Source organism: Triticum aestivum, chromosome 7B (assembly GCF_018294505.1).
Source record: "Triticum aestivum cultivar Chinese Spring chromosome 7B, IWGSC CS RefSeq v2.1, whole genome shotgun sequence".
NCBI classification, from domain to species: domain Eukaryota; kingdom Viridiplantae; phylum Streptophyta; class Magnoliopsida; order Poales; family Poaceae; genus Triticum; species Triticum aestivum.
In genome coordinates, this window is record NC_057813.1 from 106,830,721 (window position 1) to 106,845,753 (window position 15,033).

At 44.4% G+C, this 15,033-nt stretch overlaps 1 protein-coding gene across 1 annotated transcript; it reads right to left on the reverse strand.

Moving 5' to 3' along the window:
• Positions 1–1,897: 1,897 nt before the first annotated feature.
• Positions 1,898–13,674, reverse strand: LOC123156569 (uncharacterized). The gene is made up of 24 exons (XM_044574730.1): positions 12,995–13,674; positions 12,753–12,877; positions 12,573–12,667; positions 12,302–12,496; positions 11,817–11,904; positions 10,886–10,937; positions 10,050–10,115; positions 9,438–9,592; positions 9,283–9,353; positions 8,882–9,073; positions 8,665–8,706; positions 7,408–7,512; positions 7,162–7,251; positions 6,942–7,017; positions 5,614–5,710; positions 5,467–5,536; positions 5,186–5,362; positions 4,054–4,176; positions 3,403–3,486; positions 3,096–3,280; positions 2,862–3,000; positions 2,690–2,749; positions 2,515–2,586; positions 1,898–2,423 (listed from the first exon to the last, which is right to left on the reverse strand). The coding sequence occupies exons 1-24, from the start codon at positions 13,441–13,443 to the stop codon at positions 2,310–2,312; spliced, it is 2,922 nt and encodes a 973-aa protein (XP_044430665.1). The 5' UTR covers positions 13,444–13,674; the 3' UTR covers positions 1,898–2,309.
• Positions 13,675–15,033: the final 1,359 nt, after the last annotated feature.

The following is a 15,033-nucleotide window of genomic DNA, read 5'->3' on the forward strand; positions in this document are numbered from 1 at the left end:
TTTGATCTTTCGACCAGGTCTGAGCGGGGTACCGAACAACAGCGAATCGAGATTGGAGCACACCAAATGCCCGCTCGACATCCTTCATGCAAGCCTCTTGAACCTTCGCAAACCAGGCGTTCTTGCCTCCTGCCACAGGGTTTGAGATCGTCTTCACAAATGTCGACCATCTCGGATAGATGCCGTCAGCTAGATAGTACCCCTTGTTGTATTGGTGCCCATTGATCTCGAAGTTCACCGGAGGAGAATGGCCCTCAACGAGCTTGGCAAAAACAGGAGAGCACTGCAGCACGTTGATGTCATTGTGAGTTCCTGGCATACCAAAGAAGGAGTGCCAAATCCAGAGGTCCTGTGTGGCTACCGCCTCAAGCACCACACTGCAACCGCCTTTGGCGCCTTTGTACATCCCCTGCCAACCAAATGGGCAGTTCTTCCATTTACAATGCATGCAGTCGATGCTTCCAAGCATCCCAGGAAATCCTCTTGCTGCATTTTGGGCTAGGATCCGAGCAGTGTCTTCCGCATTGGGTGGTCTCAAGTATTGTGGCCCAAACACTGCCACCACTGCCCGACAGAACTTGTAGAAACACTCTATGCTGGTGGACTCGGCCATGCGCCCATAGTCGTCGAGTGAATCACTGGGAGCTCCATATGCAAGCATCCTCATCGCTGTCGTGCACTTCTGGATGGAGGTGAATCCAAGAGCGCCAGTGCAATCCATCTTGCACTTGAAGTAGTTGTCGAACTCCCGGATGGAATTCACAATCCTGAGGAAGAGCTTTCGGCTCATCCGATAACGGCGCCGAAATGTTCTCTCGCCATGAAGTGGAGCATCGGCGAACTAGTCGGAGTAGAGCATGCAGTAGCCGTGCAGACGATGCCGGTTCTTTGCTTTCACCCGCCCCGGCGCCGAGCCACCTCGACGCGGCTTTTCATTGCTCGCCAGCAGCTGGGCGAGGGTGGCAAGCACCATCAGATGCTCTTCTTCCTGGACGTCGGCCGCGGCTTCCTCCTCCAGCAGCGTGGCGAGCTCTTCCTCCTCATCCGAGTCCATCACCGACACAGTCAAAACGCCGAACACCTTGCGCTCGGTGGGCATGTACCCACCGTTAAACCGCGCCTCCGCGGCCGGAAACGGCGTCCGGAAACGCCCAGCTGCTGCCGGAGGGGCTGCCGCGGCGAAGCGCTGCTATTTTCCGGCGGGGAATGGCTATCTAGCGGAGTAGGCCGGCGGCCATCGCCGGGATATAGCTAGTGGTGGCCGAGGGCGCGGGGGTGCGAGGCGAGTCGGGGGAAAGAAAACCTTGACTTTTCCCCTGTCGGTGTGGGCCAGGCGTGCTTTTCCCTAGCGCCGGAGCCCCCAACGGCTTCCCAGCGCGCCGGGTTCGGCCTGTGACCGCCGGGCGGAAAAAAGGTCCGAACCGACAATTTTCGGCGTCCTGGGGCGCGACTGGGCTGTTTTTTCGGTGCCGACGCCGAAAAAGTGGCCTGGGGGGGCTTGTTGGGGGCGCGGCTGGAGATGCCCTTAGTACAACAGGAAGGTGCATGCTGCCATGCACAAAAAGGTGTCGTCTGCAGAAAATAAATTGCTAGTAGAACGTGCCGAATTAGTTAAGTTAGCGTACGAAGACGAAAATTTTGAAAAATATAGCAGGAGCTACATTCTGCCGGTTAAAGACTGGAACCAGGAAGGGACAAACGTACCAAGCGCCAGCTCTTGCCCGGCGTAGAACCGAGCCGAAACAACGTACCCAGGCGGTTATGTGGCTACAGCGAAACGGCAGCAGCAACAGAGGCGATATAAATGTGGAACACAAGAAATAAAAGCACGTTTGGCTTATCCTTAAGCAGATATTCGTGCAGAAATAATTATCCAGTCAGGAAAAAACAAACAGTAGAAACGAAGCAACAGAATATGTGGTTTATTTTAGAGGCGTACACTGTCAGCCTCTGGGTACAAAACTTCTGGATCTATTTACATTTTGATCAGGCCTCGGCGGCAACAGCGTACAACACAATAAATGGGCGACCCCGTGTATCGCTATCACACAGGCTCAGGAAACTCCCGTGTTCTTCAGCGTGTGTTTCTCAACAAAACAGGGCCGCCGTAGTACCGGTCAAATAGGGTCTAGGTGAGTACCGAAAAGTGGAGAAAGGAGCAGAGTGGACGCCACAGGCAAAACCGCAAAAGGCGTACATCAAAGTTTCAAACGAAATAGCGCTATGGCTTATCTGACTCCCTATGGCTAAATCGGAGCACATTGGTACTACAAGTGATACAGTGTGGCAAAATTGCTACCGGAATCATGTTAGCTGCCGAACCCAAATGGCGATTTACTCCTGCTGCCACCTTCGCCGTACTGTTCGTTCCATTTTCTCAGCTCGTTCATGCTCGTGGCATCAAAAGCAATGGATGGGCTCACCTACACAGCGAAAAAGAAAACAATCAAACATGAAACATAAATAACCCTGAGTGTGTGCAGTGCAGTCAATTGACAACCGGTTTCTAATTACCTTGGCTTTCGCTTGGACAAAGTCATCCAACTTTAAGGACCTTAAAGAAGTTTTCGCACTGCCCGCAGCCCCCTAAGAGAAGGTGGCAACCAGGTGAGCAAAGACATGAAGAGGAAGACCCATGGTGAATAAACTTAGAATGCAACAAGTAATACTAAAAGCAAGGAAGTGCCACCTTCTTTTCTTCTTCTAGCAGTTCATGAACTGGCCTGTATGCTGCAGCTACGCATAGGTTCTGCAGGAAAATGCACCAAACGAGTTACACATAGGTGAAGTAAGTGGACAGCAGATAATTTGGTACGCGAGGGAGAAGAATACAACAGCTGTGGATGGCTTGAGCATGATACCTTCAAGTCACTCCCAGAGTAACCTTCTGTTGCATTGGCTAGTTCGTCAAATCCAAATTCAGATTCTAGGTTTTCTTTGGCAAGTAATATCTTGAGAATTTTCATCCTATTCTGCGCATCCGGAAGGTCCACGTATATCCTGCGGGTCATGTTGACATATCATCACATTTAAGTTACTCGAGCCAAAATAATATTCTCCCAGGCACAACACAAGCACATCAATGCAGATTTTACCTCCTAGGCAAACGACGTATTACAGCGTCATCTAGATCGAATGGACGGTTTGTTGCACCAAGAATAAGGATCCTTTGACTCTCTTTGGACCTTAGACCATCCCAAGCTGCCATAAATTCATTGCGCATCCTTCTCGTTGCTTCATGCTCCATTGCACCACCCCGTGCACCAAGTAAGCTGTCAACCTACCATTAGCAAATCAAAATTGCATGAGTCAGGAGATTCCGCATGACCTGTCGAAATGATAAGGATGCCGTCCTGAATATAAAACACCTACTTCAGTATGTTTGATCAAATGAAAACTCACCTCATCCACAAATATGATAACAGGAGCTAGCCGACTTGCAAACGAGAAAAGGGCTTTGGTGAGCTTCTCAGCGTCTCCAAACCACTGTTGACAGAAAATGATGGTAGTGAATTAAAGTTGTCAAATAATGGATACATTCCAGGAAAGAAAATTCACACAAGAGATGAACTTCGACATTTTGCTTCATTATTTCATGTAAAGCAGCAAGCCGCACGCGCAGCGGGGAGAAAATGTAGATCAATGCAGTGCTGAAATTGGTCTAGGAACTAAGATTTGACTATCACTATAGTACCAGCATATTACATGGAAAGGTGGCAGACTAGTGCCATCTGACAAACCATAAATGGTTACTGCCATAGTCTTTGTTTACAAAGATAATGTTCAGTGTTGCTGTATTACACATCCGATGAAGTGTTCTGGTTGCTTCAGGTATGCTGCTATCAATCTGCAACTAACAGTACATTTGATACAGGAGGAGCCGAGGGAGCTAACCACGCAATTTTTTGTGAACTGAAAAAACATAAAAATGGTGCAGGATATGGTCGAATAGGAGAAAGGACTCTTCAGGTAATATAGAAGCGATTCATCATTAACATTCCATTCAGTTCTCACATAATATAACTCCTATACGCCGAATTCAAACAAATTTACCTTCGACATGAGACTAGAACCAGTTATGCTGATAAAATTTGCTCCAGCTTCTGTCGCAAGTGCCTTTGCCAAAAGAGTTTTTCCAGTTCCAGGAGGCCCAAAAAGCAATATTCCTTTGCAAGGCTGAACAAAGGTCCATACAGATACATCATGTTAAACATACAACTATGAAAACCATAAAAATATGCATACAGAAGCACACATCTAAGAAAGCAAACTAAGATTTAGACGTTTCTTCAGAGATATTCTTATTTTATAGGAAGTGCTGTAAGAATTCTAGCAGTGTTTTTTCATGGACTTGGGAACTTGATTTATGAAGTTGAGTCGTGTTGTATGGCATAAAATGGCATCACATTAGTACCACTACAGCAATTTATCCTGAATCCCTAAAGCATGAAGTTATAAGGATGTAATATTTACTGTTAATGGTATTGGATATCAGGAATGAAATTAAAGGACAGACCCAGTGCATAGAAGCTCCCACACAAGGTGGGGTCTGGGGAGGGATTATAGGAACCTAGTCTTACCCCTGCAAAGTGCAATGCAGAGAGGCTGGTTCGAACCCAGGACCTCTTGGCACAAGTGGGGAGGACTTCACCATATCAGGAATGAAATTACTGTAGGAAAAAGGAAAACCCTCTAGCCTGAGTCTTGGTTAAGGATAGCAACCCGATTCATTGTTTCATCTACTGCAGACTTGTAATGCTAGTGCTGGCTCACTAAAAAAATTCCAACTCACTAGACCAGAGGACCAATTATGTACGTTTAGGATTTTCTTTTCTCTGCTTTAGTAGACATCCACAGGAAAACCTCTCCGCTAAAATCTCCGTAATCATTAATTATAAAACAACATCGGGTAACATTGAGTATTAGCTGAGCACTAAACAAACTTCCAGAGGCATAGCACCAGACACCCCATGAAAATCACAAGTACCTTTTCTATTTAGAAGTTAGGAATTAAAGATAAAACTAAGGTTCTTTCTGTGTTGGGATACTAATTCAATGTTGCCTAGCTATAAATTGGCAGTTACAGTAGTTTGTAAGCCCATATGGAACAAGGGATCAAATTCAGTATTATGAAGCACAAAATGCTACAGGTACATATAAAAATGCAAAGGGAAAGCATTATTACCCTTAGCAAGTTCCCACGCGAGAAAAGCTCCGGTCTCCTCATTGGAAGAGTAACAAGTTCATCCAGTGTCTTCTTGACATCCTCAAGAGCGCCAATATCTTCAAATTTAACTCCAATTTCATGGGGAGGTACAACTGCTGATATGAAATTGCGCTCAAATTCATCTTTTGCCAACATCTGCAGCAAGACACTCTTTGAGGTTGGACATCATCACAGCATAATCTTGATACATAAGAACAGACATGGTTAACTCCAAGGAACAACCAAACAACTTAAATTACCTTCATGTTTTCAGAAAGTGACTTAGTTGAAGCCTCCAGCTCCCTTAGCCTCTCGATTGCTAGGTCCAGACTTCAAAGAAGAAAAGATATCAACAGTCAGTGCCCAGCCATAGATACAACTGAATGCCCAGACAACTGAGGAAATACCTCTCACAGGGAATGACTAGCTTGTCACCCTTTATGGAAGGACTAATCGCTGACGACAAATAGTGACTTCTAGCCCATCCAATGACCTTCTCCGCTCCTGCATCCACATAGAAAATTACAAATGCATGCAGTAAGTAACTGTCCTGCTCCAACTTAAGACGCTTTAAGTTCTTTGATGACGTGATAAAAGTTCATCACCATGCAGTCATACACCCACAAGCACCTGCAGCAACGAGAAAACAAATACAAGCATATTTCGAGGATACATCTGCCAAGGGATGGCTGTTGCAGCTTGTTGACCACGATATTGTGGTTGGATCTAGCAACTGCAGCATTTCAGCAAGTAAGGATTGAGGAATGAGGAGAGGGTCTCCTTGGCCCGATTGCCATTTAGGACTGATGGAGGAACTTTGGTGATCGCCAACGACAAGTCGTGTAAACAAGGTAGCATGCCATGCAGCTGCATCCTACACCATTGTATACCGATGATGTTGGGGACTCCAACAACAGTAACCAGAGATTGGTGATTGAAGACGGTAAGGAGCATCAAGTGTAAACCCTAGGTAGTTCAGATCTGGAATTCAACTAAAGAACGAAGGAAGGAGAAACAGACAGAGAAGTTGACGCCTGTGGTTTAACCCATGTCGCTGCCCAGATCCAAAGGTGCCGAGCTATGATGATAAACACTAAAATCAACAAGGGAAAAAACAACTTCACACTGGGAGGAGGAACCTCAAACACAAAAACCAGTAGCCTAAAAACTAGATCAACTTGCTGTTAGCTATGCCGGCGGTCAGCTGGAGAGGAACGGGGGATATGGTAGGAATATGGGGGATTCATAGGGAAAAGGAAGGCAGAGAAAGAGAAAGTCCAGAGCAGACTAGAGGAATTTATAAGAGATAAAAGGTTGTACCTAAGACAGGTGAGAGGTGTTACATTCATTACGAGGGAGTATTAATTTTATTTAGCTTATAATGCCAATCATAAGGTGATGCAACTTCACAATTTTGGGCCCATGCGCCCGGACTGAGCACTGGTCATGTACTCCAGTTGCAGTTCAACTGGGATCAATATGCACAGTGCAAACAAAGGTTCCTTAACAAGAATAACATTGTTGAGTTAGAACTACCGTAGGATCAATAAATGAAAATGCATGCTAGTATGCCACCCAAACACCAGAACAATAATCATGCGCACCAATAAACTTGAAGCCGGACATTGTTTAATTCAAACTTTCATATGATCTATTCACACATAAGCAGCACAGGCAACCATGATTCAGGGAAAAAGGATATGCATCATAATATGGATCCGGTTAGCAGACTTACTTTGCTTCGTCAGAATAATGCCCTCTAACTTCACATGCGACAGATTTTCACATGATAGCCCATGATCTTCAAGCACCTGCATTTACATGTCAGGACTTACACGCAAGCACTTGGGGAAGCGAATCAGTCGTTGTCATATGTAGGTCAACTGGTCAAGTAATGGAAATGAAAAGCAATTGACTAAATCTACTGATTAGAGCTCAGATAGCTCTTCCAATACCTTGTGCAATTCTACAAGGTTATGCCTTGAAACGATTATTTTTTTGTCCTCCGCAATCTGGTTATTGAACTCTCTCAGTTGCTCATCATCCTGAACATAAAAAGAAGTATCACACAGCTGTAAAGATAACAGCATTGTCCAAACTAGGAGGGCTTGTAGTTTGTACGTTTTCAGATCAGCAGGAGAGTGCAATCAACACTGAATAACATAATAGTACTTTTGGAGACTAAAATGGTGTAAACTTACCTTTGGAAAAGGAATATAGAATTTATTTCCGAAGAGTTTCGCTATGCCATTGGACTTTGAAGGCTTCCGCCCTTGTAGTCCCCCTACCAGCCTCTTCAAGGATGTCTGAAAAAAATACAAATTTCAACCAAGTACAAATTTTTAGCCATTTGCTATGGCAATCCCACCATAAATGAAACCAACTCTCCAAGACATTATTGCAAAGAAAAGTAGCTCACAGGAACAATGTAAATTCGACTGCAGAACATCATGCAACAAGGCAGAGAATGACCCAATTATGTTTTCTACCTACTTCGCTAAGGTAGAGCATTTGTTAGGTTAACAATGAAAAGCATTGCCGATTTTGGAGGGTGCATTTAAATTGTGGTGGCTTCATAAAAGCACTTCCATTATGCTAGTTTTTGACTTATAAACTTACGGCAAGACTCTTCTGATAGTTGTGACAGCAATATTTTACTAGATTTGATAATTATTCTCAGCAACCAACTAGATTTTATAACAATTCTCTGCAACCAACTGTAGATTTATTAATCGTTCTCTGCAACTATCTACAGTCTAGTGCAGTGCAGTACAGTACCAGCAACCTGCCACCAGGCAGTCTTTGCCAGACCTGTCTGGAGTTGGGCACCTGGTAAGGCGGCCAACCTGGATCAGCTAAGACAAACATTGTTTCGACCAGGTCTGGCCAGGGCCTTGCTTGCTAGCAGGCTTATAATGTTGCATTTATTCTCACCTTGATCTGGCACAGGTACTAAGCATATATGGGATTGCTTTTGAATTTTCTTCAAAAATAAAAATGATGTGAGGTCACGCAAGCTAGCATACCAAGCAGTCAACTGCTAACTTATCCAGCTATATCAAACATATCCCTTACTCTATGAGCACAATGAACAGAGCCCATGGGAATATTTAGCAGGTTAGGTTAAGCAATGTATACATGCTATCAATGCTAAAAATTTCTTTCACCCCAGTTACCCATCACTGGTAACACAAAACAAATGAGGGAACGGCTAAATGAGGATACAAAAGAGCAAGGGAAAATAGCATGATACTTTTGCAGGTCTCTTCTGGTTGAAGACCTCATAGATGCAATAAACTAGCCACATACTGTGCCATAACTAATACCTAGATGGCTAGATGAGCACAAGAGACAATTAAAAAGCTAGATGGGAGAATGAGGATGTTTTCTCAATCAGTTGTAACAGAGAAAAACCACGAAACAAACACATATTCTTGAATAGATTAGCAAGAAATTACCAGTGGAGACAGGCGAGAGAGATTGTGAAACACCAGTTCCTTCTGTGTTTATTCATAACAAAAGTAAGAAAAGAAATATATATAATACTCCCTCCGTCCCAAAATATAAGAACGTTTTTAACACTAGCATAGTGTCAAAAACGTTCTTATATTCTGGGACAGAGGGAGTAGAATGCAGGAAGGTGAGAATGGGACTAGATGAGTTTCTGTCGCTTACTGGATCTTTATCCTTGGGTGCTGCCTCGAGTATGTTCTGCCCACATATCAACACTAAAGGTCCATTAAGCTGGTCAAACATTTCCTCTACCTTTTCGATAAACTCTCTGCGATTTGATCTTGGAACTGCCCTAGAAAGCCACTGTGAACTGTCCGGAAAGTAAACAATGGCTGGTTGAAGAGATGGCAGTGCCTATTTGTACAAGCAAAGGGAATCCAGAAGAGGTAAGTTTACTGAGCAGACCAGATGGAACACACACTGCAATTGCAGCACGCAAGCATCACACCAAGTGTACCCAGCATAGAATGGTGGTCAAAGCTATGCAAATGTATGCATGCACAAAGACAAGAAATGTCAAGAAAAAAAATGTTCCATACAAAAGATATTGTGTGACAAATTACCTCACAAAATGCTTTCATCGCGATATGCCAATCTTCCGCCTCAGTATCATTGTCATGCACAATATCCTGAACTAAAATTACAAACAAGATCATTGTTAAAATTGCAAAGTATCCAAGCTGAATGTAGATATGGATGCTTCAGAATAGAAACATACTGTCAACCCAGCAAACTGATGGTTTAGCATCTTGCGCTTTGTTAGCTTCATCATTTTTACCATCATCCAGCTTCTCCTCAGGAGGGTCAAATAAAACAGCCACTTGATCACCATTGATCTCGTATATCTCTCCACGCTGTCCATTTGATAAAGTTCTGCAATTTTAACAGTTCGAAGAATGTTGAGTTATAAAAAACACATAAGGAAATAGTGAATTCTAAAAATGTTCAGTGATAAGCTTGCAATATCATAAGAAGTAAAAATGTGAAACCAAATCATTATTCATCAGAAACAATGCCGACATGGACTACTGAGATGAACAGAAGCATAGTAAAAGTCAAACTAAAGACGCATAAATTATATGTATAAGCACAGCAAAGCATTCAACAGAACTTACAGAAGTTTCCGAATATGCCCATGAACAACATATGGTTCCAACTCAAGATTTTTGTTGACCCATATTGTTGAAATGAGAAACTTCAAAAATTAAATCTACCCATATAGATAACAACTATCCAAAGGCATGAAAAGCTAAAGATGCAGACAGACATGAAATAAGGCATGCAGACAAAAGTCTTCTTAACCTATTCGAGAAAAGATTTATCCACCCACCTGCCGCTAATAAAGGTAAAAGCTTCTGCTGCTCCCTCTTGAGTTGGTATTTTCCCCAAAATGACCCTGTGATATGAAAGATGATATGCATCATGATAAGTGAAAGAAGCTTAGTAAGACGGTCCGTAGCTATGTTAGATGACAGAGAATGAACACTGCAAACATGTGCTACATGCCCTCCCGACACCAGGCACCAACCTCGCCAGCATTACTAATGCAAGTAAGCATGCATGCAGAGAGAACTAACAACACACACAAGAACTCAAATGAACAAACATGCAACTATGCGTACACCTGGATCAGCAAGTACCCAGGTGGCCACTGGCCAGTCCTACACACATAAAAGTCCAGCCATTTTTCTGTCTGTGCTTGCTCCACAAGCATCTCCATATACATAGGCACACATCTCCCACAACTGCAGCCCGTGCATTAAAATGCCCATCGGTTGGAAAATTTTGAGTTCGAAGCTCTTTCTGTTACTATTCAGGTCTGATGAATAATCAATGCTAATGCTTATTAACTTTCCAGAAATAAACTCCTTTACGGCAACACAACCAACAACATGAACAGACTAACAATATGTGAACTTCATGGTGAAACTCATCACATCATATAACACATAGCAGTCATGTCACTGGTCTGTGCATGAATGCATCAATCCATGAATGATGACATGGTCAGCTAAAAGGCACATGTATTGCTTAGCCTTAAAAGTAGCAAATCAAGTGAGGTACAGTACATGAGTCTAATAAGTTGAAAGAAGTTCAATGCAAAAGAAGATATATCATGATAAAAGTGGCTTAGACCAAAAAGAGAGCAGAACTACCAACAAGTACCTGTGATCTGCTTCAACAAGCACTGACTCTCCAACATACTTCACCCTGTCACCTGAAACAGTGATGAGGAAAGTTGGTGATGTCTTCATATAGAGTACGGTACGTATTAAAATGGTCCAGCCTGAATTTCGTATTCACCAATAGGTACAATCCTATGAAACTTAAGCAAGTGGTACAGCTGAATTATATTGAAATCATTCTCATAAAATAGCTGGAGTACTGAGCTTCTTGTCAATACTAAGATCTAAGGGCATGTTTGGTTGGTATACTAAGGCTGCCACAACACAAGTTAGGCAAGTTTGACTGAGTTAGTCCCCTGTTTAGTTTGCTGCCACACTTGTGGCAAGATTCTTTTCATGCAATCCCCACGTGTCATTGACTCAGAAAAATGTGGCAAGATTGCCTCAAGTGTGGCGCCAATTTTGATCGCCAAACCTTAGCCATGTATGGCAAGAAAGTGTAGCAAATGTTGGCAAACTTAGTCTCTGAACCAAACATGTCCTAAATTTTGGAGGAAAGTTGTTTGCGTAGAGTAGTTGATCATTCAAGTGTTTTGTGGCTAGTGAAGCTTCGGTTCACCTCGACAAAGAATAAATGAATAACACTAGAATGCAACTGCCTACTGGCTATGTACATTGTTCACGATCTGGCTGACAACCATTTATCTAATGCAGAATGTTGTACACACAGAAAACAGAATGTGATAATTCAAGATGAAGGGATTGAATATTATCAGATGGGCATGTACTTAACAAGCAATTAGACCTGAGTTAATTCCCATAACATGACACATTAACCTACGGCAGAGCTTAGCCTGTAATTTCCACAGGCAATAGGTAGGCTCGTTCCACCAAGGGGGGAAGTGGCTACTTACCAAAATAACACCAATTATCGGTGTCAACACTCAAGAACAAAAAACTTAGTTATATACCTTTTTGGAGAGGCCTCTTCCCTTCTTCAGACGACTCAGCGGTGGATTCTTCTGCTGCTGAAGAATTTTCTTGCGCACTAACAACTCTCTAAGACAAGAACTCAAGGTATAAGTTTTAAGCCAGAATGAGAAGCAGACAAAAAGAAAGGAGGAAAACGAGTCCAACATTAAATTAGCATGTTAAGAAAAGATCGAAACAAGACCATCGCATGAGACTGACACTATTAGACGCAAACTTGCTAATCAGAAATTTATTACAGGACACTAATATCAACATTAAGCCTTTTATACTATCTACTATGTTACAGCAAAAAACTCTTTGTTTGTAGGTCTTCCACCCCTGATTTTTAAAATAGGTTGTTAGATACAAAGTAAAGGTACATCGCTCAGTATTCAAATAAAATAAAAGGAGCAAGATGGCAGGCATTATCAAATGTCATGTTTTAATACTATATATGATTTGGCAGCATAACAGAAACAAACACCTTGGCCAATTCCTCAAGAGTGCGCGGAGCTAACTTCTTGAGGGCCTCCATTGATTTGACAGATTCGTCGTCGTCACTTTCACCAGACTTAGCTTCATTATAATCTTCATCTTCCCCTTCTGATTCTGAGCCTTCATCTTCTGACTCCGCCTGACCATTCTCTTCCTCACTCTCTGAACAATCTTCACCATTGTCCTACAAGGCGAGCCATTAGGTTTGCCCACAAAACTGGAGTCTTAAGCTTTTAAAATAGGCGGAGATTATAACTTACATATGGAGCTAGAACACTGCTGTCCAGAACCAACAACGGCACTCGTAACTCATGGGCAATTGCTCTTACCAATCTCTCCCGGTAAAGCTCAGTTCCTGCAATAAATGTAAAATCTTATCATCCATGCAAGCAGAATGACACGCATTTGGAAGAAACATGGTCATCCTTCCTGCACAACACCTCGCAAGCTCTGGAGCAATATCCTCCCACCAGATGACTGCAGCCGAGAACCGTACTCCAAAGTAGCATCCTTGTTCCGCAGGTGTGATGCCACACACTCGGTCAGCAGCTGCTTCGCATTCTTACTTGCAACCCAAAGGAGAGGCGGTGAAATGCAACTGAGTTAGTCCACGCTAGGGAGGAAAAACAGCAAACAGGTGGCGTGCGTGCGTGCGTGCGTGCGTGCGTTCCATCGTGCTTACTCGACGTAGTACGGGAAGTTGCTCCACGTGAGGCTGCTCTTCTCCCAAGGCACGGCCCGGCGCAGAAACTCGTTGCGGAAGCGCTCCCGTTTGGTGAGGAACGGCGACTCGCGCCTCTTGCAGCCGGTGACGAACCGCTCGCCGCTCAGCCACTCCTGTTGGTCCTTCTCCCCGAGCCGCGCGTGCTCCTGCTGGTTGCTGCTGCTGCTGCCGCCGCCGCCACTCCCCGCAGCCGTCTCCGCGCTCCCGACACCCTCCTTCGAGCTGTAGAACCGGCAGAGGCGCCCCCTCTCGCTGAACGGCAGGCGCGGCGCGCCCAGCCTCCGTGACCCGTCCGGCGCGCCAAATCTCCCGGCGCCACCGCCGACGGTCGCGGGGGTGGCGAGGGGCACGGCACTGCAAGACGGCGGAGGGCGCAGGAGGCAGCGCATCCGCATGGCGCGATGCATCGCGGGTCGCGTCGGGCGAAGCGACGAGGGATCCGCGAGCAGGCTAGGTCCCGGGTTAGCACATGCGGCGGCAGGATGGTGAGTTCTAGGGTGACCTGTGAGTGGCGGCGCAATGGCTGATAGGGTTGTCCTGGTTGCGCTGGCGGCGGGCGGCGGCGGTGCACGGCAGCGGCGGCCAGGAGAGAAGGGCCACGGCGGCTGCACGGGACGGCGATTTGCGTAACTTAGCTTCGCTGCGGCTTTGGGTCGGCAAGTTCCGCGTCGCTGGTGGGCCGTAATGTGGGGTTTCAACAGGCTCGTGCTATTTGCCGATTCCTGTTAGAATCGATTAGCAGGCCAGCCCATTAGGGCAGTCGCACGCTGCTCTACTGTGTCGCGTTCGCTCCTTCCTCATCATTGGTAAACGTGCACTCACCTAAAAAAAAAGGTAAACGTGCACGGGTTATAAAAAAATTGGTAAACATGCGCGTGCAACACATGTCTATATTATTAAAACAATTATTGCTAAAAATTTGATCTAATGTGACAAACATGTATCATCACGGTAGTGTTTTGTATTTTTAGTGCTCATGGCCGAAATCCGAGTCGTGGCTCTGGTGGATCGTTCATTAGCCAATGAAGTCCTCAACATAACATTAAGAAAGGTGACGAAACCACAGTTACACACGTACACATGCATATATTAGTAAGGTTATATAGCACCAACAAGAAGCTGAAGCGCCATGTAAGAAATATAACACGGTTTTTTGGCATAATCTCGTTCATCGTTCAACTAAGTTCCTCTAAACAATTTAATCCACAAGTGTTATTAAGTCTATTAAAATTAGCAACATGGGGTTGAGCATTTCTAACATCATCTTCTCTACAATTTTTCTCAACATCCAAGTCTTTGAAGGCTTTCTATTGTGCATGGTTATTCTTAGTAATGATCAATTTCTTTCGAAAACAGTTACACGGCAGTTCTTGGTCTCTAGATTAAATAGAACAAAGATTACAAAAATATTTCAGCTACTAGAACAAAACCTTTGTTTTAATTATCAAGACTTACTTCCTCTTGCACACATCACACATACTACTGCCCAGGGGCGGATCCAGCTTGGGTCATGGTGTACAGATGTACACCCAAAATTTTCTGCAAAATAGTTCATATACTACGTACAGTTATATGGCAGAAATACTAGCGTACATGCCGAAGCCTATGTGACCAACATGCTTATCGGCAGCACGGCAGACCAGCCCACCAGCCCTGGAGATCAGCCACACGCACACAAGCCGCGAGACCACAAGCAATCTGAAATAGAAATTCCTAACTAAGGCCTCGTTCGCTTCAAAGGATTCTAAACCATATGGAAAATTAAAAGCGTAGGAACAGGGAAGCCTTGTAGGTACAATACGGAGGAACTGAAATTAGAGGAAAGAAACAGTGGTTGTGCGTTCTGAACGCCGGATGGATAAACAGAGAGCTGCAGCAGTCGTACTAGTCCTAACCACACATTAGCAGAGCTGTGCTGATTTTTAATTCGCATGCTAGCCATTCTTCTCTCACACATGGACCCACACTGCATATTTTATTCAGCTTATCAGTGGGCA

What these genes read in the sequence shown, in the direction of transcription:
- LOC123156569 (XM_044574730.1), bottom strand. Translation starts at nt 13,443, where the DNA reads ATGCATCGCGCCATGCGGATGCGCTGCCTCCTGCGCCCTCCGCCGTCT. An exon ending in TCTCTCGCCTGTCTCCACTG is followed by an intron (nt 7,513 to 8,664) that starts GTAATTTCTTGC and finishes TATTTTTTTCAG; the next exon opens with ACATCCTTGAAGAGGCTGGT. An exon ending in ACTCTGGGAGTGACTTGAAG is followed by an intron (nt 2,750 to 2,861) that starts GTATCATGCTCA and finishes ATTTTCCTGCAG; the next exon opens with AACCTATGCGTAGCTGCAGC.